This window comes from Aulonocara stuartgranti (assembly GCF_965226115.1).
Source record: "Aulonocara stuartgranti genome assembly, chromosome: 19".
NCBI classification, from domain to species: Eukaryota; Metazoa; Chordata; class Actinopteri; order Cichliformes; family Cichlidae; genus Aulonocara; species Aulonocara stuartgranti.
Window position 1 is genome coordinate 12,154,482 of NC_138955.1, and position 23,224 is coordinate 12,177,705.

Genomic DNA, 23,224 nt, shown 5'->3' on the forward strand with positions numbered 1-23,224 from the left:
TGAACTTGTGTTGCACTTCTCAAACTTTATTTTAAACTGTGGTGGAGATGTCAAAGTTTGGGATGCCAAATATTACAAAGAAATATTTCTAAAGTCGTTTTTTCATGAGAGTAAATGTTCTCTTATGAAACCGGTGTCAGCTTGCAGATGTGATGATGTTTCCAGAGGTTCTTAGTTTATATATATGATTACAAGCAATGTGGAAAAAATAATCTCACAGATCCGCTGCCTACTGCTTTTAGCAGTATCATGTATAATCGAGAGATGTGCTCGTTGAGTCTGCATTGAATCATTCTTGTTTTAATATTTACTTTTGTCACCTCCAGAATGAGAGTGCCTATTTTATACAACCTCCACATGAAAGGAAAGTGAGAAGATCATTTGACTGTTTCATGCAATAGTTAATGATACAAACACAAACATTCAGAACTCACAGCACGGCACAGTTTACTTGCTAGTCATTTCATACAAATAGTAGAAAGAGGGTTTGTATCTGAAGGAGACAAACTGCATCACATGTGCCAGACAGGCTAGATGTTGATACACAGAGACTGATTTTCAGAAAGGTAAAGGTGTAAATAGTCACAGAGTTGAATGTGTCAGACATCCCATTAAAAAAAGTTTTCACTAACCTGTTGGTGTTAAAAAAAAAAGAAAAAAAAAGACTTCAGTAATCACATAGTTATAGAAAGATATTTAGGTAAAATTGGAATAAACACAAAATAAACAACTTAAAAAAAACATTCCAATATACAGGTGGCGTCTAGTGGTAGGCGTAGTTTTTTTGTTTTTTTTTGCTTTCCTACAGAGCTCAACCAACCCTTAAACCACTGAACAAAACATCTGGAAGTCCCAAAAGAACCACATCCATATTTTTCTCATTTTATCTATTTTTTGTTGTTACACATCACAACCCGACGACATGGTAGGTTGACTGCTTGTCCATCATGTCTCTAGGTGGTTATCATCACACTCCTCCTCCTCATCGTCGTCATCATCCCTTTTGTGTCATCTAAAAGCGCAGAACCCTTCAACATGCCGCACAGCCCCTCAAAAACAATTGCACCGCTTTAATGGTTACACTTTAATTTTTGCACTCTTTAGGTGCCGTTCGAGAAAAGGGGGCAATGATCGACGTGCCCTCCTACTAGAAGATTTCTATGTGTTTTGAACGTCCATGTTCAAAGTCCCCACACTTAGCAGACTGCTGCAGGGACGTGCCGAGTTTACAAGATGGCACAGAAGAACTTCTTCTCCCTGAACGGGTTCTCCGACGCTGGCACCGGCGACAATAAAGGGTCCTCTTTGGCATGAGCTTCGCAGTATGACATCAAGTCTGCTGCAGCTTTAGACACCTGCAGTTACAAACACACACACAAGTGTATCAGTTCAAGTTGGCGTGCACAGTGTGGAAAAACACCAGTCCAATTTAATTCAAAGAGTTAAATCAGAAGGCGGATGCTTGTCTTTTATCTGGATTTCAAACGCATAGCAGCATGCAGGAGCTAGATCCTGGTTAGCTTAGCTTTACCAAAGTACCCCTAGAAGTAAGTCTCACCTCTTAGCACTACTTTAAAACTCACAATATTTCATCAATAATTCTCACAAACTACCACCCTCATCATGTGACTTGCTCTGGCAATGCCTAATGTTAAATTTCGTTAAGTTAACCAAATAAATCATCTAATCAGTCTGATCTTACACATCTATGGAAGCCCGTTTCTGCCACTACAAAAAAAAAAAAAAAAAAGTATCCATAACTCGTTCTCGAAATTTGGACTTATTTTCTCGAAATTTGGACTTATTAATTCCAAATTTTGAGAAAATAACTCGTAATTTCGAGTTAATAAGTCAAAATGTCAAGAACGATACTTTATTTTTTTTAAGTGGCAGAAACAGGCTTCCATACACATCTGTACATATAGTACTGTGCAAAAGTTTCAAGCTGGCCCCCACTTCTTCATGTTTTCAAATAAAAATGGGAAACAGTATATGTAGAGTATATAAATCCAAAACCTGTCACTATTTGATCCGACCACCTTTATGCTACAGTACAGCCTGAACTCTCTTAGGTGAGCTTTCTAGTCTTTAAGGTGTTCAGGAATAGTCTCCAGGTTTCTTGAAGGACACTCAAAGCTCTTCTTTGGATGTTGGCTGGCTTTTTGTTCCATTGTCTGTCAAGATGATCTCACATCTAGCTCTAGGTCTGGGCTGTGGGGAGGTCTGCCCATGACTCATAGTGTTCCACTGTGTGTTCTTCTATCCAGGTATGCTTTTACTGACAGTGTGTTTGGGGCTTCTTGATTCCACCCTTCCAATTGAGGCCATTTCCAATGAGGCTTCAGGGACTATTAAATGGAAGCTCCTCATACATCTCTCAGGTCCTGTTCCAGAACTTTGGTGATTTTTTTCCTCTATTTCTTAGGGACATGACTTTCATATACTCCTCATTTGCTGTAGCTAGTTTTTTAGGCCACCTCTTTTTTTGTCCTCCACTTATCCCGTTTTCTCACATTTTTAAGGACACACTGCACACCATGCTGAGAAACGCCACGTTTTCAGCTAATAGCTGTTTGGGGATCACCTTGTTGGTGAAAGTCCAGCTCATTCACCAAAATATAAAGACATGGGAGTTGACTGAAGACTTTTGCACAGTACTGTAAATCAGAAAAGTAATAATAAAGTCATGTGCGACAGCTGCGTTTGTCTGTTTTTATGACCGTAACAGTGATTGCTGCTCTCTTTGTAAGTACAGTTTGTTCTTAATAGGCTTGCCATTGCCAGTGTGTGAATGTGTGTGTGTGAATGGGTGAATGACTGAATGTAGTGTAAAGCGCTTTGGAGTCCTTAGGGACTGAGTAAAGCACTATACAAATGTAGGCCATTTACCATTTATCATTTTTACTTGGATACATTAGCAAAAATTAAAAGTAAATGAAGTATTCATTGCTATTGTTTACCTCCATTAGCTCTGTAAACTTTTAAGCCCAATTGTAAACAAATAAATGTAAGTTAACGGACGGAAACCTAATTAAAAACATAAACCACGAGGTGCCAGCGCACCTTTATCCTGTCGATGTTGGCTTCCATCTTCAGCTGTTCCACCAGCTTCCTGGCTTGTGCGATGCTGGCTGTGTTATTGCTCGCCATGGGCGCTATCAGTCAGGCCTCGCGTGCTCTGTCTGCCTGTAGCAGAAAGAGATTTAAACATCCCAACCATTTCAGCTCAGAGACGAGCACTATAATATAGTGCAGGAGTAGGCGACTCCAGGCCGCGAGTGCCGGTGTCCTGCAGGTTTTAAAAGTGTTCTTGATCCAACACAGCTGATTCAAATAGCTAAATTACCTCCTCAACATGTCTTGAAGTTCTCCAGAGGACTGGTAACGAACTAATCATTTGATCCAGTTGTGTTGACCCAGGGTAAGAGCTAAAACCTGCAGGACACCGGCACTCGAGGCCTGGAGTTGCCTACCCCGGATATAGTGTAACAGGCATGCAGAGAGGAGTGCTAGTAACAGATACCCTGTTTATTATCACATGCCTACAGACACACAAACCACAGACACAAGCATATTATTTATGGTGTCAGTTGCTAGGCAGCCCCTGACAGTAAGAGAGGGAGGCGGGGGAGGTGGGAGGGGAGTGTGGGGGTGGCGCTTTGTCCGGTACTAAATTTCAAAAAAGATAAACGGATAAGAAACATTAGAGGTTTCAGAAAGGAAAAGCTCTCATTATGCACAATATCTTTTGTTTTTTTTTAAACATATGTGGTGATACTCAGTCACAGTGTCACACAAGAGCACAGCGTCTGTCTCTGCCTTATATGTAGGACAATTCATGAAAAACATGGTGTGCAGCCATGAAAATTAACTACATTTCATTTGAGGTTTTGATTGTTTTCAACATAACAGGATATTTATTCTGTGAAAAAGGAAGCAACCTGGCCTCAGAAGCTATTATTGCCCCGTTTAAGCAGACATACGCTTGCTGAAACTGGACTTTTCCTCCATATAAAAGTTGCAAGATGTTAAATTAAATGCAAACTTTTTTACATGCCCTTTGTTTGAGTATATTACCTCTATCTGCAGGTAGTCTTGCTTACTCTCACAGTGCATAGAAAGTTGGCTGGCGATTCTAAATTGGCTACAAGTGTGAGTGGTGGTTTTTTTTCCTCCTTTGACAGCCCTATGGCAGCCAGTAGACCAGGTGTACTGAAGGGTAAAGCAGGTATACCTAAAGAATGGATGGACAGAGGCTCATAAAATATCTACTTATTCAAATATCTTTAAGAAGATAGCAATTTTTAATACACATATTTTTTCTCTCAACTGTAGCCACTGTATTGAGTTAGTAAAACTGTTCAAATGCTTAATGGGCTTCTTGCAGATCAAACAAATAACAACTGCCTCCTTGGAGAAGCTTCAATGCTCCTCAAGTTCTCTCTGGAACGCCTTTGAAGGTGCACATTTCTTGCCACTCTAGGTGATTAAATATTGGTGGAAAATACTTCCCAACGTGCTCACAGGTCTTTACATGCGATGAAACTGTTCAGCGTCTTCATTACGTTTCTCCAACTATTTATTCTTTACATTTGTCACCGTGTCCTGAGGGCCTCCCCTGAGTTCTCCAGCTGCTTTGATTAAATGGATCAAGCCCTCCAAAACGGCTTCATCCTCGGTGTGCGATCAATCATCGCTGGAGCCCCCCTTCGTTATTCGTCTGTGCACGCTGTGGTACGACTCAGCGTGGGTTCAGCACTCATCTCAGTGGGGTGCTGGAGCAAAGCATAAACATTAACGCTGTGCGGTGGCACATCTGCTCCTCAGCACAGGTTCACGGGTTGATTCCATGTTATATTTGCAATGCTTTAAAGATCGATTGTACTCAAATGAAGCAGAGAATTTAAGTTTAAAGCGTTCTTAAATGGTTTACAGATAAAAAGAAATACCATGATTAAAAAGTACTACAGTGATCTCAGAATCAGAATACTTTATTAATCCCTAGGGGAAATTATTTTTCGTTACAGTGCTCCATTTAATCTATTTAATCTTTGGAGTAACCCTAAAATAAATGGGATAAAAACTGTAAAGCATCATGCACAAGAAGCTCCAACTGGCTTGTTTTTGTAATTTTTGCATAAGCTGAAACAATAAAATTGAAACCAATACAATGTAGAAGATTAATTATCAACACAAAGGTTAAACATTTTGAGGACAGGAAGAGTATTTTTTCATTTTCCATTTCCCCCCTCCTCTAACCTAAGCTGGAACATCTCTGCACGATGTCAGCGCAAACCAAATGACAACGTGTAGACGATCCGTGAGAACAGCCCGCAGCAGGCTCAAAGCGCGAGGAGTGGAACATAAACACGATGGTTTATAGCCACTGCAGCTGAGGGATCCTGGATGTTCTTAGTTTGAGGAGAACGTCACCTTGTAGGGTCATGGTGTGCCAAAAAACGCCCAACATCCATTATGAGGTTGCTAATCAACTCTGTTAGCGTTTTAAAAGCCCTTAAAGCAAACTTCGTTTTCGTCCCTCACCAAAATAAAAATAGGACAGAGAGTTATGATCGCTGAACAGAAATTAGTCTTTAGTGTCGTTTATATCAAGGCCACAATATTGTTTCAACACCCCTGGGAGACGTCAAAACAGGCCACCGTATCATCAGACTATTGATAGGGATAAATGTCACTCTGTAAGGTTTCTGGGATACGTGAAGAAAAGTAGGTCTTCCATTTTAACACATGCCCAAAAAAAAAAGAGGCACAATAGCCTATTTTAAGAAAATTGTCAAGGAGAGTTGATGTTTTGAATAAACGCTGTATTAAATATGGAAGAAGCTAAATGATCAAAGTCAAGTCCCCTTTTGTAATTTCTCAGTTTTTACATCTTCCTCCTGTCCTTGCATCCTCCCCTTGTGTCTTAGTTCACGTGAAGAGATGTGAGAAGATGAGGGAGAGACGCGAGGCGAGAGGACTGCAGGTATCAGGCGTTTAACACGATGAGGCTTCAGCGCTTCGTGTCAACTAAATATGATGTTTGGCACAGATACATCATAAATTGTTTCGTTACAGCCCAACTACTGATGAGCGTAACAGTGTTCACGCCAGCTTTTATAATTAGGTCTGCGTTTAATTAAATTCACCACATGCCGCATTGTGACGAGATATCGTACCTAGAGTCCCCGGAGTCCCTCTGTATTTTGTGTATTCCATCTGTGTGCCACGCTTACTTTATAAATACAGGCTAAAAACACTAGTGCAGAGGTGGCCTTCTCTTGTCCTCCAGATACATTTTAATAGCTGGGACATCCTTTAAATGGCACTCCGAGTTTAATTTCCAGGTCACAGAGAGGAGGACAGAGGCAGAAATCTGAGAAATGTAAAAAGTTTCACTTTTTATTTTACCCACTAAGCTCTATGATAATAAAAGAAATGGAGGCCACACGTAAATTAACTGCCACTCTGGTTATTTACAGTTTTGGCAGATGTAAAGCAGGAATTTCCCCGCTTTAGAGCTAAATAAAGTATACAGTCATGTGGAAAATAATTCTTTACTACATTTTATATAGTCATGTGAGAAACTAAGCTTGTAAACTCGCCTTTAGCGGGAAGTAAACATCTTCTTAAAAGTCTTTTAATATTTGGCTCACTCTTCTTCACAGTATTGCTTCAGTCCTTTGAGGTTTGTGGGCACTCGCTGATGCACAGCTCTCAGCATTTCAACTGGCTTGTGGTCTGAGCTTTGACTGGTCCACTGCAAGCACCTTGGTTGTTGTCTTTTTATAGACATACTTGTCTTTTTCTAATTGCACTTGCATGAACTTCAACATTTAACATGTTAACTGAGGCCTGTAGAGTCTGAGTTTTTCCGAGGATTGCACAGCCTGACCTTTGCAGGAATGTTGACTCCTGGGAAGATTGTAGTATCATATTAACATGCACCTAAATGCTCAAGACTAGCAAACTATCAAAGAGATTGAATTAGTTAATAAGTAAGTGCTCTTTATTCATATGGAAGCAGTAAGGGTGTAGTTAATTAATCAAAGGGCTATATTTCATCTCATCAAAGTTAATTTAACACATTGCTAAGGGATGAAACAAAAAAAGCTACATTGCTCGCTTGGTTAAAAATGGCAAAAACGTCTCCAAATGACACTAAAGTTAAAGCATGAATTTGGAAAACAGAGAATAAAGAGAAAAACAAAAAAGTAAGAAGCAATTGGGCAGAGCTTTCACTGAGGCTGCAAGGTCACTTTCCTGTTCATTACTGTTGGAGCGTGCGAAAATGCCACCCTGACATTTTCATATCTGCTAAAGGAGGGCGGGGTGATGGTGACATGTAGCAGATGCACACTTTTCCTTCCTTCCTTCCAACCTAATTTCCTTTCCTTTCTGCTAGCTGCTTAAAATACCATTCTGAGATGTTGCGTCTGGTGTCATCATCCCGATAAGTGTGACACTGATAAATAATGCATTCAGATGGACAGAGGCCTTAACCGTGTAAGCTGTCGACAACTTTATGGCAGCTGTCACGATTAGTTCACAAACTCTTTGCAGCAGCAGCAAGAGGGCTGTGTCATCACCGTGCCCTTGTGATGGCATCAGCCACACAGGGGTAAATCAGTCCATTTTTTCACTTTATTCGTTTGCTTTGCAGTTTTCTTCATTAATATAATTTATTAATCATTTGGTTAAACCTAACACTGATATGATGAGGCGCGCACATAGTAGCATTGTTTGGTTTTTCTAAAATGTTTTGTTATATTAATTATGTTTCTCTTTCTTTGAGTTACCTGGGTTTGGGCGGTGGATGTTTATATTTAGCTGACCTCTTTTATGGGCCTGCTAAGTATGCTTTTGAATTTTGTTAATTTTGGACTTTTTGAGGGTTAAAATAAAGAAAACCCTTTTTGAAGATACTTTTTTGCCTGTGTCCTCTTTGCTTTGGCTGCTTGGTCCCTCACAGCCCTCATGCCACAAGATTGAGAAAGATGTCGCCATGCGTCTTTTCTCGTCAACCTTCTTCCTCTTGCCTGGACGTACCTTGTCTACTTACTCCTCCGCACTCTGCCCTGGTGCGCGTCTGCAGTTCAGTCAGCAGTTTGTGTCTGCCACACTCTCTGCAAACAAGGAGAAGGAAAGAGAAGGGGAGTGAGAATCGGAATCAGAGCTCTGCATGCTTTCAATCCCACATTCCAGATAAATTACGCCAAGGCATGTCTGTGCAGCCTCTGTCCTCTGATCAGTGTGTGTCAGAATGTCACAGATAGCTCCTACAAACTGGGCTAAAGACAAATAACTGATGGAGAAACAGCGCACCACAGCACAAGTGACAAGGCAAAGTCATTTATACTTTTAAAGGAAATATGCTTGAGAGAAAGATGAGAGGATGATTTTTCAACAGCTAGTTAGGCTATCTCAAAGATAGGGCAGGGACAAGGTAACATAATCTGCCTGTAGCGCCACCAAAACTCATCAGTTAATGTTTGATCCCATTTGTTGATGCCATACAAAGTTTAGTGTTGAAGGGGTTAAATGTGTGACTATTTTGTAGCCTTAATTATAAGCACAAGTCAAACTTTTACGAGTCTGTCCAGGCTCATAAAAATGCATGCCACGAAGGATGTCACCAATGTCCTGAGAGATATGGGACTTTGTCATTGATTTAAGGTGAATTTACTCAAAAATATGTCGCCCTTTCACACTAATGTCTGATGGATTCAAACGATGACAGTGTGTGCCAAAGCTGAAGAAATTCCTTCAAGGTATTCCATAGTATAATGTGGATAATTTGGAATTTGTGATATTGCATTTGTGTCATTTGCATAGGTGATTTGCTCTGCAGAGTGAAGGTTTATGGGTACACAACCTATGCATGACATGCTTGCATGTGGTCCTCCATAAAAACCAACACTGGGTAGCCTGACTGAGATGACGCTGTGCGTAACTCAAGTGCGGATTTTGTAAAGTTGCCCAGAACAGGAAAGGAATTGCAGTGGAGTCCACAACACAGAGGGAGCAGGGTGGAAAAAAACCTTAAAGAAGAAAAGAAAATAGCTACAGTGGACAGTTTTTATTGTTTTAAACACTTGGTTTCACTTTAGCCTTTTGTATGTTATAACTTTGCTTTTCCCCAGACCAGTTGTTCCATGAACTATGCTGGTCCCTTAACTTGGAAACAGCTACCTCTGTTGCAAACATACTAATCCTCAGACTAAACTTAAAATGTTTTCATCACGATAAGAAGGCTGATCGTTCTTCTGTCTATGCAATAAATATGTACAACAGAGATCAGCTGTTTACCCTAGCTTAGCATAAAGAGGTTTTACAGGCTTTCAGGAAGACATATGGAATATAAAGTGCTGTGTAGTGAGATTTAGATGTGCTGGTAGAACAGAAGTAGCCTAGTTATTTGTCCTCATTTGCAGTCTTTACACTAAACAAAGCAACAGTGCTAGCGGTCCTCCCATCTAACTCTCAGCAAAACCACAAATAGTGACACTTGTAAAAATGTCCAACTCTTCCTTTAAGTCTTCAGTGGGTGCTGACCCTAACTTTCTCTCTATCAGCCTGTCCTTTCTTCTTCTGGCCATTCAGATTCATTCTTTAATGCATCTGTGACTCTGCATCTCAGTTCTGATAAATGGGCCAATTATCCCGCATGAGCAGATCTGCAGAGGATGGGAATTCCTGCCATCATAAATCATGGTAGCACACAGCGCGCAACATTAAAGCAACGTTACAATGAGGAATCCATTAACAAAGCCTTGCCAACAGCTGCAGGACCCCTGAGCCAAAGTATTTTAGCAATGCTGAAGCTGCTTGGAGTTTAAATAACAAGCAAAAAGAAAGAGGACTCTTGCAGTCTTGGAGTTCACTGTAGCCCCTCCAGATTCACTGGTGGTGCCATTAATCTACATTGTTACACTGTGTTATGCAAGCGTCTATAATAATCTCATCTGCGCAGTGATTCTTAAACTAGCAGCAGGAGAGCTGTAGCAGGTGTGAAGTGTGTAACGGGATGGTCTTGTAAAATCTCTTAACGGGAAATTTTATTTAGTTCTTGATGGCAAAGAAAAAGTTTTTTTGATACTCCACTAAAAAAGTCAAATGCTGCTGCACTTTCAGAGCAGCAGTCGAAGAACAGTGATGTTTAAGAAGCCAGTTTGATTTGAGCTTTGTGACAGTGTATTATTTTGCTGAAAGAAGCCACCAGAAGATGGGGATAAACGGCCTGGTCAGCGGCAGGCGGCAGCATTTAAATGATGCTCAGTTGGTACGAAGAGGTCCAAAGTGTGCCAAGAAAATGTTCCCCATGTTTCAGGCTCCCGGAGCCATTACCAACAGCCTCAGCCGCTGATATAAAGCAGAATGAATCCATGTTTTCATCTTGTTTATGCCAAATTCTGCCATCTGAATATCGTAGCAGAAATGAAGACTCTTCAGACCAGGCGATATTTTCCAGTCGTCCATCATCCAATTTTAGTGAGCCTGTGCAAACTGTAGCCTTATTTTTCTATTCTTAGCTGACAGGAGCGGCACTTAGTGTGCTCTGCTGTAGTACATCTGCTTCAACGTTCATGCGTTTTGCATTCAGAGATGCAAACAGTACCTGTTGCCTTGATATAAGCTCAAAGTAGTCTGGCCATTCTCCTCTGACCTCTGAGACCAACAAGGCATTTTTGCCCAGTTAACTTCTGCTCACAGAATCTTTTCTTTTTTTGGATCACTTTGTGTGAACTCAGAGATGGTTGTGTGGGAAAATCCCAGTAGAGCAGCAGTTTCTAAAACACTCAGACCAGCTCATGTTCAAAGGTACAAAAATCATCTTTCTTCCTCGTTCTGATGCTCAGCTTAAACTTCATCATCTCGACCATGTCTACACGCCTCAATGCATTAAGTTGCTGCCATGTGATTGGCTGATTAGATGTTTGCATTATGGAGCAGTTGAACAGGTGTACCCAATGAACTGGCCTGTGAGTTTATTTGCTGTGTGTATCACCCAGTTATTCTAACTAATAACTGTTATTGACATTACACAGTGGCAGAGTCACATGACTAGTAACATGCGACTGTGTCATCATAAGTTTTATTTATATAGAACACATGTTTGCTCACAGAAACATCCGGCTTGTCAATCAAAAGAATTGCTTTTACATCCGGGAACTTTCCAGCAATCATCTTCTGTCGGCTGCTGCTGGGATCGAGAGCAATATGAAAGTAAAGTTTTATAAACACTGAATTTGCAAGAAATTAAACAGCTAGTTTAGCAGTCTGCTACCCTCCAAACAAAGTTTGTGATTAACGTTAAAAAAAAAACCCAGACCAATGTTTTTTTCCCAACTAGGCCAATTATAACAGTTTTTAAAACATAGCTGTATTTGTGTGTGATCTTCTCTACAATAAGACTTATTATTGCAGCCAGAAGAGTCGCCCCCTGTTGCCCATTAAGAGAATGAGGCGCTTCTGAATGTACTTCACCTGTCGGGCCTGGAGGTGACGATAAACTTTTAAAAGTGTGGGACATAAATTACGCTTCAAACAACATTACCGTGTATTTTAGACAACTTTTCCAGCCATATAATGTTGCCATTTTAATCAAGTGCCTCCAATGTTGCATGGTAACTGAAAGGTAGCTAGTTTGATCCCACCCAGGTCGGACATCAGGAAATAAAACACATTCTGTGGGGAAACAAACACTTCTTGTGAGTGTGAAAATAAACACTCATCTCATTTACTATAGAAAAGAGACAAAGTGTCTTTTTTATAGTAATGGCTGCACTAACTTTGGTAATTTCCTGCTTATTTTAATTCACTTTATGCTGTGGGAAAGTCAGGAAAGCCAGCCATTCTTAAAAAAGAAAAGAAAAAAGTTGCTGAATTTGATTTCCTGGTGAACAGATTATGTCGTCATATTAATGTTGCAAAGCAGCAGCGAGATCAGTGGATGAAAGACAAAGGGTGTTAAAATACTTAAGTCCAAGGAATTCGTTTTTTTATCTAAATACTTGGAAATATCGTTCCTTACTTTTAGACCAGTAAAGAATTTCTAGCTAAACTGTGGTGAGCGGGAAAAAACAAATGCAACATGTGAGTGGTGATCCATTTCTCTCCTTTGTTCCAGCCTTCTGCTTCCCGTCCCTCCCTGTATGGCAGACAGGTGTTCACCGATATGACAGAACCACCCCCAGCATGCTCTGTCCTGCTTCTAACACCACAGAATCAATCTAACCCCTTCTGCCATCCTTCCCCTGACATTTGGAGCTTTTTTGAACCTCTTCCTACAGGCTTTCGGGGGGTCTGTGTTTGTGACGAGGCCCTCCATAGATGTGATTATAGCTGCTGCTCGACTCTGGGTGTCGCTGACTTAAAGGGTGATTAAGCGCCACAGGAAACATCCTGGTGAGGAAAATATAATTCCTGGCCTGTCGAGAGTGACGATCTCTTACGTACTCCCACGCAGGCTGGCTCTCGGCTCAGTTCTCCTTCCCTTTTTCCAACTCCTTTCACTTCTGTAGTGCACACCTTATTTATCCTGTCTTTTATTCCCTACACCATCCAAAGAGAAATTTAAGCAGCGACGCAGGGAGTGTTCTGTCCTCTGTGATGCCTAGGGTGTGAAATCAGAGCGTGGTAATTAAAAATGTGTCCCTGGCTCAGCCATCTGGACCCTGGAGAGTCAGTGATTAACCTGCAAGGGTCTGCAGGGACAGCAAGAAGGCAGGAAGTAACCCCTGCTCAGAGCTCATTTGAAGGTCTCTTAAGGCCTGTCTTTACAAGAATGCAAACAGCACACCTTCCTCAAAGCCCCCTTACTTATTGTTGCTGTTACATTTAAGTTACACTCATAAACCCAGCAGATTTACTACAAATTCTTAGTTATTTCCAAAGAAAAGTTATTTTTTGTAGTTTTTCTTTTAAAAAAAGTAAAAGTTTCTCTTCCCTAGTAGACAAATTGGCATTTAATTTTGCCTTTTTCAAACTGACAGATTTGGGGTGAAAAATGTAGATTCCCCAACGAGTTCATGAGTGATTGCTGGACTTTGTTGGCTGTTGCCAAGTGAAAAGAGGGTTCTGCATTAAAAACCTCCTTCTGATTGCTCTGGTCATTAGCAGATTGCCGCACTTGTCTGCATGAAAGATCAGACTTGTCTGTAAACACTGTATTTTGCTAGTGTTTGCAGACAAGTTGGTGTCATCCATACAAACTTCGATGGCAACTAGCAACCCAGAAGTCACACAGGGTTTTCTGTGCAGTCCTGGTTAACTATGTGCCAGCTAGAGGGCTGAAATCCACCCTATCCTCCCTGGCATATTGCATCCTACAAAAAACTATCTGTATACCTCGCTACTAATGACGGTATGCAATAAAATGTTATTTCTTTTCATATTAATCAAGCTGAGCTTATAGCATCCTGAGAGAAGTATTTGCAATCCTTCCCATTGAGTCAGTATTTCATGCTTTCCTACCAAACAAAACCAATCCTAAACCTGGCTGCGGATTTTTTAACAATGTAGTTTTTCCATTTATTTCTGTAGCCTTGTGTGAGTGTGCAGAAGAAAAAGTGTGCAAAAACTTCAGTCATCTGACTCTCATAGTATGACAGAGTAACTGTACCATCCTCAATGCGTCATAGGACACTGAGCTGCGATGTCACTGGGGAACTAAAGACAGCAAAGGGCACACTCAGCTAAAGAAAGATTTGCAAAAGTGTAAACGGATACTAGAGGACACCAAGAAAGAGAGAGAAAAGCAAATAAAAGCTGGAAATAAAGTTTGTTGGAAAAATGAAAGAGAGGATGTGGTAGCAATACCTTCTTCCAGAGTGGCTTTGACCGCAGCAAGGAGAAGTACAGAAACATAAAACTGACCTCCGGAGTTATTAATGAACACAACCAGGAAGATATTGACTGTTGACTGTAATTTAGCACGGATCCCTGCCCTTGAACAGGAGAAAGGACGCCCCTCCCTCTGCACGCAAAGACGAAGCGATGAGACACAGAGAGCTGAACTGTCAGGTCATAACTGTCTGTGGAGATGATGCTGAGTGCGACAGCTGAATGCCCTTCTCCATCACAGTCTTCAGTTATACTGGGCTCTGAGCGGCATCATATTAGTAGAAGAAATAAAGAACATTTGGAGGTTTGATCACAAACCGGCCCATTCAAGAGGCCTATCCCTCACTGATAAGCCTGAAAACACAAAGAAATGAAAACATAGTGCAAGTTAATATCTGTACTAGCTAACTGAACATGCAAAAAGACTGAAAAACGTGTGAAAACATCGCGGGAAAATCTCATGTCAGCCACCAGAGTTGCGTATTTAGCACTAAAAGAGCGCCTCAGTGCTGTGGATCTATATTGTGTGTGGGAGGGAGGCTTGTGGTTGCGTTTCATTCATGATTTATGAAAAATACACAATCCCCATTCAATATCTCTAAAGCCATTGCTTTTTAATATAGCACTGTAAAGCGAATTCACTAAGAAATAGAAAAGGATCTAAATGTTTCTTTCAAATCTCCATCATTTAAAAAACAAAAACATGTAAGATTAAAACATTTTAGCTGCTAATTTAATCATTGAACCATTTAAAGGGCTAGCAAGCACGCAGCTGTAAATCTGTTTTATTGATTCAGTCACAAAAAACGTTTTTAGAATCTGTGTCAAGTGAAATAAATATTCATGATGACGATGATGATGATGATCATCAGGCTAATTTTTCCCCCAGCATTGTTTTAATTTTGGCACGTATTAGCTGCTTCGTGCTCCCTCCTCGTGCCACTTCCTCCCAGTCAGACCACCACCACCCACGATCATTCAATGAGCCTGGACATCTGTGCCACCCCCAGGATGCCCTGCCCATCTTACCATCTCAGAGGCTGTGTGTGTACATATACTGTATACATGTGTAGTGGGGGTAATCTAGGTCCCTGAGGGGGGAGGGGAGAAAGCAGTGGCCCAGGAAATGACGCATCCGCTGGGAGTCAAGGAGGCAGCAGGGAGGAGGCTTCTTTTGCTCCAGGGAGTGCAAATATGGTCTTTTATGTTTATTAAATCAAACAGCCAAGGTCCTGTGTGTTTTTGCATTGTCAGATTGAAACAGTGACCAAGTGGTTTGGCTTTTCCTCAAACGTAAAGCATTTTAAACCTTTGATTTGCGTGTTACATAACAGCAGTGCAGTTAGTGGGATAGAAACAATGCACTGGCGCTCACGGGAACAGCCTCTGAGCTTCAGGAGCAAACACAAAGAAAAAAACCCAATTCTTTTTTCTTTGGGGGGGTCATCAGCCAAATAATGCTGCTGATTTTTGTGAAGGTTTTCGGGGGGTAATCACGTCTTTTACCCACTCTTTAATGATACTTGGAATGAGACAGTGTGGTCGCATCTTTTGTGTACGTCAGTTTCTGTTCTCCGTGATTTCATTGACGGGAATCTGAAGGAGTTTTGTCCTCGCTCATGGCAGCACAAACACATTTTTCCTCTGAAATTAATCAGCATGCAAGAGAATAACACAGCCAGATTCCTGGGCTGTTAACAATATCACAAACATCCGGGCTTGTGTGGATTCTGCTGAGGGACCATCACAGACGCTCACTGGGCTTCTGGTCTTTCTGATCAGCTTTTACAAACTAAAAGCCTGGAAACTAAACACTTCTGATTGATTTGGACTCGAGTCAGACTTGCTGTAAATTTTATTTAAACACATCTCTGTGAGATTAATCAGTTAAGAGAGACTTTAAACTTATATGACAGCTATGAGAGGTGACAGGCCTGAGACTTTTCCTCCTGCAGTGACCTCTGCCGTGGCTTTAGCCTTTGCTGGATTTGCTCCAGGAGACCTAAAAACTGCTCCTGCGAACTTGAAACTCGAGGATTTGAGTTGGATTGGATAAGACTTGCATCTGGTAGATCCGGCTCACACTTAATTCACAAAAATAAAAATGTAAATAACAATGTTTTTTTCATTGGAATCAGTGGTCTGCTGGGAAAACTCAGGCCGTATCCTGCGCTAGGGTGGATATGTGACATCTACCACCCACCCAACCACAAATCTATAGAAATAGCGCTCCCCAATGGCAGCAGCGGTACAACAATGCCACAAAAGTGTGTGACAGCTATGTGACTTGACTCCGAATACTTTCCCCACAACTTATTGTCTAGATGCGTACTTTAAGAGGGTTAAAGTTATATCGCCACAGCCACACGCCAGTGGACAATGAAGACATAACAACTCAAACTACTCTGTTTTCAGGCAGTTAGTCGACCGTATCAACCGGGTGCCCGCTGCACAGCATGGTGGACATTTCTCTTTATATGCAGATTGTAAAAATTAGGTCTTGAGTTTAGACTGTAAAAAAACATTTAAAGTCTAGTGACTTGGCTTGAGCTTTGTTTCGAAGACTCATGACTTGATTTCCTCTTTACCTAAACGACAGCTGAGAACACAGCACAGTCGAATGAGCTTAAAAACCAAAATCAACACTGTTAGAAGCAAACAAGCGCTTTGAGTACAAAGGTCAAAGCCTTTAATTCAACATAATTCCCACCTCATGTTTGCTTTTCCTATGAAGTCACTTCTGCTCACATCTTAAATAAGGAAACTGACACACAGATGACAAGGCTAACTGTAGTTTCTCACTTTACCCTGAAACAGAATCATTTTTGGGCGGAGGTTCTGAAAGGAGCAGGGAGAGGTCACCATGCTCAGCAAGTCGTGCACCGCTCGGTTCCCCTTACTCTTTTTCAGTCGTTCCTCCCTTACTGCCTTTGCTTTCTATTTACAGACTCGGCACTGGGGTTCTGGAAAACACTCAAGGTTTTGTGAGGCATTGTGAGCCGCTCTTTTAGTCTCAACATCGATGCAGCTGATGTGGCCTCGGAGCAGTTCCTCTTTGAGATACAGTACGACCTGCCTGGACGCGAGCTCTTGCGTAATTCCAGCTCGCATTTGTAATAGGCCTGGATATGTAACACAATTGCATGCACATGATTGGGTGATTTAACGTGAGCTGTGCATGACGATGCCTTTGTGTGACGGGCTAAGACCGGGGAAAAACAGCGCATCTGTGTTTGTTTTCTTGCATTTCTTTTGAATGTGTGCCGGTGTCAGCATCTATATAGTCTTTAAGCTCCATAAAAAAAAAACCATCCACCACCCCCCTCTCCACCTCCTCCCTCCCTCCTTCTCCCTCAGCCATCTGCCTGATACAACCACTACATCCAGCTTGTGTGTTGTCAACTGCTTTTTCCTTTCCTCAATGGAGGGCTAGGAAGCCTCACGAAAAGCTTCTGGATAACTTTCGGCTGCTTCCGTCTTTTGCATCTCTTCCTGCCAACCACCCCCACCCTGCTTTTCATCCACCTCTTTCTTTGCCTTTTCCATCCCTTCTGCTCAGGCAAATATCCCCTGAAACAGATGCCCTTAATTCCTCTGGCCCCACATTATAAGATCTGCCCAATCCTGAGGCAAGAAGGAGGAGTGAGGAATAAGAAAAGCAAGGAAGAAAGCCCACTCTCCTGTTTTCTTTTCACACACATATATAGGAGGAGATAATGGACGGGGAGGGGGGTATTAAACAGCGGCTCACCTCTGAGGAAGGAGCTTTTTAGTGATTTTAGAGGGAGGAGGGGATTCCATGACGTAAACCAGCCAGCAGCATCAATCTCACCCCTCGAGCGCTGACAAAAAAGACATCATGGATATGTAAACCCCCCCCTCCTCTGGAACACACCCTGTTTCAGATGCGATTAACCCACATGCCACCAAATTACAAAAAATAACTAAATGTCAGGAAGCAAAAATGTAAATAAAAATTCAACCAACCTTTACTGTGGTTGTGTGCTCTCCTTCTGTGAATCCAAATGCAGCCAGTCATGTGGAGTAGTATCCACGCGTTCTGCCTTCTGCTGATCTCTTTCTGTCACACACACACACACACACACAGAGGCAGCCGATTACATCCACGCTCACAACACACACTCCTCTATCTGTATGGCTTTCGCTCTCTCCCTCTCTCTCTGTGTGTCTACTCCCGCTGAGATCCTACCTCCTCACTGCTGCTCCGAGTCTCCACCCTTCAGCGAAACGCTCGGGCTCCAAGAATCTACCCTCCTCTTCATCCTCCCTCCCTCTTTGTGTCTTTTCTTTTCTGCTATTAGGACACACTTCCTCCGCCTCTCAGAGGTCCACAGGAAAAGCCTCGAGTGTCTCTCTAAACAGCTGCAATAAACAGATGCATACCAGGACAGCCGACATCACATCCTGTATTGCATACACGACACACGCCTTCTTGCCACAGCGGAAATGTTTAATCATCAGTCTACTTGCATATCACAGCAAAGCCAAAGATCAAAAGATTAAAAAAACACAAAAAGTGTGCGGTACATTTGGGAGTACAGAGGTTTTCTGCATGTGCTGGATACACTCAATTTGGGCGAGTGTACTAGAAGAAAAAAAGTCAAAAACTGGTTCTTACCCTTAATACTGGCAAACCTAACTGATGTTATCTTGCAAACGCAACAGGCCCCAACAACTGGTTTAAATATGCTGCACTTTGCACCATATCTTGTCACATTATCTTGATGGCGCCATGTTCCATATTATTGTGGGATTGGGACTTTTTTCTCTTTTCTTTTCTGCTATTTGTGCTGCAAAGGCACTTAGCAAACAACTGCCTGATGCGAAAGCCAGATTCTTAACTCAACTACGCAACCGGCAATAAACAAGCATGTTAAAATCGGCATTAATGTTTCGATTACTATACGCTTGCATTTATCTGATTTCGTTTAAGCTTGTTTTTCCTTGTAATTGGTTAGTGTTGTTATTTTTATGCCTTTCTTTGCCAATCCTGCATTTAACAGCATAACAACCCATCCTAAGTTTCTGAAAAACAACAAAGGGAATGTCTGGCTTTTTAACTAGTAAATATAATACATTAAGTTTTTGTGCCATGTAATTACTTCAGTGCATTCAGAGACAACAGGGAATTAAGGTGATTACAATCTTTACTCATCCAAAAATTTAAATTTAGGCCAGTTTCCTCTGTTCTGTTGAGCCATTAATTGATCTGGCTTGTTTTGGTGCCAGTTGCAACACTCGGTATCTCTTTTCATATATATTGAACCACTTATTCCAACAAACAAACAAATAAACCCCAACAACAACAAAAACATCTTTCAACAGCTGATAAATCAAAATTTACAGAGTAAAGAAGAGACAGGAAAAAACCCTTTAATCATGATATGAGTTTTGAGCAGAGGCACCATGTTGGCAACATCTGTTTGCCAGTCTTAAAAACATAAAAACTGGCCATCCAAGCCGAGTCCGCGACCAATACAAGATTTTTAAGGCTGATAACAACACTAACATTTTATGATTTTAAAAATCAAACTGACCAGTAGTTTGTTTTTTTTTTTCTTTCAGATGGAAGAAACATAAACAGCTTCCCTAAAATGTATTTGTGTGTACTTGGGTGGGGAGGACAATGTAATGCAGCTTAAAAATAACCTTGTTTTATTGCCACAGTAACTCGTGGATTACTCAACTGGCTCCAAGCGTGTGTTGCTGACAGGGAAGTTGCAAAGTCCCCTCAGCTGGGCAAAGTATACAAGATCAACATTCATAGCATGATTAAAAGTGTTTCTCCCATCTCTTCTTTACTCTTTAAATTTTCATTTCTCTGCTGTTATAAATGCTGATACTGATACAGTGGGGCAAAAAAGTATTTAGTCAGCCACCGATTGTGCAAGTTCCCCCACCTAAAATGATGACAGAGGTCAGTAATTTGCACCAGAGGTACACTTCAACTGTGAGAGACAGAATGTGGAAAAAAAAATCCATGAATTCACATGGTAGGATTTGTAAAGAATTTATTCGTAAATTAGGGTGGAAAATAAGTATTTGGTCACCTCAAACATGGAAAATCTCTGGCTCTCACAGACCTGTAATGTCTTCTGTAAGAAGCTTATCCGTCCCCCACTCGTTACCTGTATGAATGGCACCTGTTTGAACTCATCATCTGTATAAAAGACACCTGTCCACAGCCTCAAACAGTCAGACTCCAAACTCCGCCATGGCCAAGACCAAAGAGCTTTCGAAGGACACCAGGAAAAGTATTGTAGACCTGCACCAGACTGGGAAGAGTGAATCTACAATAGGCAAGCAGCTTGGTGTGAAAAAATCAACTGTGGGAGCAATCATCAGGAAATGGAAGACATACAAGACCACTGATAATCTCCCTCGATCTGGGGCTCCACGCAAGATCTCATCCCGTGGGGTCAAAATGATCATGAGAACGGTGAGCAAAGATCCCAGAACCACACGGGGGGACCTGGTGAATGACCTGCAGAGAGCTGGGACCAAAGTAACAAAGGTCACCATCAGTAACACACTACAACGGCAGGGAATCAAATCCCGCAGTGCCAGACGTGTTCCGCTGCTGAAGCCAGTGCATGTCCAGGCCCGTCTGAAGTTTGCCAGAGAGCACATGGATGATACAGCAGAGGATTGGGAGAATGTCATGTGGTCAGATGAAACCAAAGTAGAACTTTTTGGTATAAACTCAACTCGTCGTGTTTGGAGGAAGAAGAATACTGAGTTGCATCCCAAGAACACCATACCTACTGTGAAGCATGGGGGTGGAAACATCATGCTATGGGGCTGTTTTTCTGCCAAGGGGACAGGACGACTGATCCGTGTTAAGGACAGAATGAATGGGGCCATGTATCGTGAGATTTTGAGCCAAAACCTCCTTCCATCAGTGAGAACTTTGAAGATGAAACGAGGCTGGGTCTTCCAACATGACAATGATCCAAAACACACCGCCCGGGCAACAAAGGAGTGGCTCCGTAAGAAGCATTTGAAAGTCCTGGAGTGGCCTAGCAAGTCTCCAGACCTCAACCCCATAGAAAATCTGTGGCGGGAGTTGAAAGTCCGTGTTGCTCGGCGACAGCCCCAAAACATCACTGCTCTCGAGAAGATCTGCATGGAGGAATGGGCCAAAATACCAGCTACTGTGTGTGCAAACCTGGTAAAGACCTATAGTAAACGTTTGACCTCTGTTATTGCCAACAAAGGTTATGTTACAAAGTATTGAGTTGTATTTTTGTTATTGACCAAATACTTATTTTCCACCCTGATTTACGAATAAATTCTTTACAAATCCTACCATGTGGATTCATGGATTTTTTTTTTTCACATTCTGTCTCTCACAGTTGAAGTGTACCTCTGGTGCAAATTACTGACCTCTGTCATCATTTTAGGTGGGGGAACTTGCACAATCGGTGGCTGACTAAATACTTTTTTGCCCCACTGTATATGAGCAAATAGCTCATTTCAACCGATATATATCGGCTCCCCTGGTACATCAACTGGGCCCTAGCAGAGTGTAAAAAAGTAGTTAGTTAGTTTTCCTAAAAAAAATTAGACGATATATCAGAATTTTGGATTTGTAAACCACAAATATCGGTATTGGTATCAGTCTTAAAAGTCCTATATCAAACAGCTGTAGTGGAGTGTTTCTTCTGTACATCTATAACAGCAGGCAGATGTAGTTTGTAAAAACAAATCGACTGAGACTGCCAAAGCCACTCTCCCTGATGGCAGATGCTTCCCCCAGGAGGACATTACATCCTGCCACAACAACAAAAAACTGTGCTGATCCTGTGATTCATATAAATTATTAAGGCAGCATTTAAGAGCTGTCTGGCTTCTAATTCTGAGCTCATTCAGACGATGCCTCTATGAGAATACTGTACATCTGCTCTCATGCATATCAAGTTTTTCGCCTCCAGGTAAACTCAGCAAACGGTATTTGTGTTCCTCCTACTGTCTGAGCGTCACGTTTTCTGTGAGTCACATTTTTCCTGGCTCCATTCATGCAGATGTTATTTTCTGTGACTTACAGTAGCAGCTCATGTCCATAGAGAGAGACAGAGAGAGGGCGGAGAGGAAGATGTAGAATCAGTGAGTCATGGTTCCTGCGAAGGCGACTGTAGGAAGCCTCTGTCGCCAGGATACCACCATGATCTGGGATAGCCCTTTGTGGGTCCAGTAAATTAATGGTTTCCACACATCTCTTTTTTCCCCCCCACATATCCTCCAGAGTCCTTTTGTTTCTGAACTCAAGAATCACTGATATCACCGTCTGTCCTGATATTATAAACATCTAGATTTGTTTTGTTTTACTATAAAATCTTTGAAAAATGTTGTCATGCAGTTTAATTGCTGATGATTACATTGTTAACGTCTCCACATCCAGTTCAGTAAATGCAAGAATTCCAGCTGGAAGTGTATAGCAAACGGCTATGCTCAGTACACATTAACAAACAGGACTGAACGGTATTCAGTTTTACAAATAATTTTGAAATCAGAGGACGTCAGAGGTGAGAGGTACAACAGTGAGTGTCTATAGTCATCTGTAAAACACGGTGGAGGTGCTGTCACGGTTTGGGTCTGCATTTCAGCCAGTGGTGTTGGAGATCGGGTCAAGATTTAATTATAAACACAGAATAGTGTGAACACTGTGCAGTACCATCTGGAAAGCATCTGATTGACAGCAGCTTCATTTCACTATTACAATTATCCCAAGCACACTGGCAATGCATTCAAAGCATACCTAGATAGAAAAACATACAATGGAAGAGCTTTGAATGTGCTTTAGGAAGCCTGCAGAACTATTCCTGAAGACTACTTCAAGAAATTACTAGACAACTGTCTAAGAGAGCTCAGGATGGGTTGAAGAATAAAGGTTTTTACTGAAGTTCTAATAAAAAACAATGCAGCACATCAAATATTTGCCTTATATACTCTATTTCCATCTACGGTAGTATCTACTTCCCCTTTTCCTAGAGAAATAAGAGACTTTTGCACTGAATTGCATTTGAGCTAATTATTAAAACAAAACAAACAAACAATTACGCGATTTTAACTTGACGTTTTTGAAGGGCATCTGTGATTTTTATAAAAACTGTTTTATTGATTTAAGTATTTATCTCTTAAGCCCTTTGTCAGGTACAAAGAAGGTCTTTACCTGACTGAAAATCATGATTCAATATTCTGTACACATCCACAAGTGCCTTTCTTGCTAGCTGCACATGCGCATTATCACCTTTGATGTCTTGGCACTTAACCTAGCCTAGCTTTTGGGGTCACAAGCAGACAACTTAGGGCCCCAGTGGTGGCATGGATCCTGGACAGCGTCGAATAAAAGCTGTAT

The 23,224-nt window shown here is 41.5% G+C and overlaps 1 protein-coding gene across 4 annotated transcripts; it reads right to left on the reverse strand.

The window, feature by feature from the left end:
• Positions 1–284: 284 nt before the first annotated feature.
• Positions 285–23,073, reverse strand: gng2 (guanine nucleotide binding protein (G protein), gamma 2). 4 transcript variants are annotated; one of them, XM_082516477.1, is made up of 6 exons: positions 23,039–23,073; positions 18,056–18,228; positions 17,833–17,926; positions 8,050–8,126; positions 3,064–3,186; positions 285–1,355 (listed from the first exon to the last, which is right to left on the reverse strand). In XM_082516477.1, the coding sequence occupies exons 5-6, from the start codon at positions 3,148–3,150 to the stop codon at positions 1,227–1,229; spliced, it is 216 nt and encodes a 71-aa protein (XP_082372603.1). In that variant the 5' UTR covers positions 3,151–3,186; positions 8,050–8,126; positions 17,833–17,926; positions 18,056–18,228; positions 23,039–23,073; the 3' UTR covers positions 285–1,226. The 4 variants fall into 4 exon arrangements, with proteins under 4 accessions (XP_082372603.1, XP_082372604.1, XP_082372602.1 ...); XM_082516478.1 differs by lacking the exon at positions 23,039–23,073 and having other exon boundaries at positions 18,056–18,231; XM_082516476.1 differs by lacking the exons at positions 18,056–18,228; positions 23,039–23,073 and adding an exon at positions 4,078–4,234 and having other exon boundaries at positions 17,833–18,049.
• Positions 23,074–23,224: the final 151 nt, after the last annotated feature.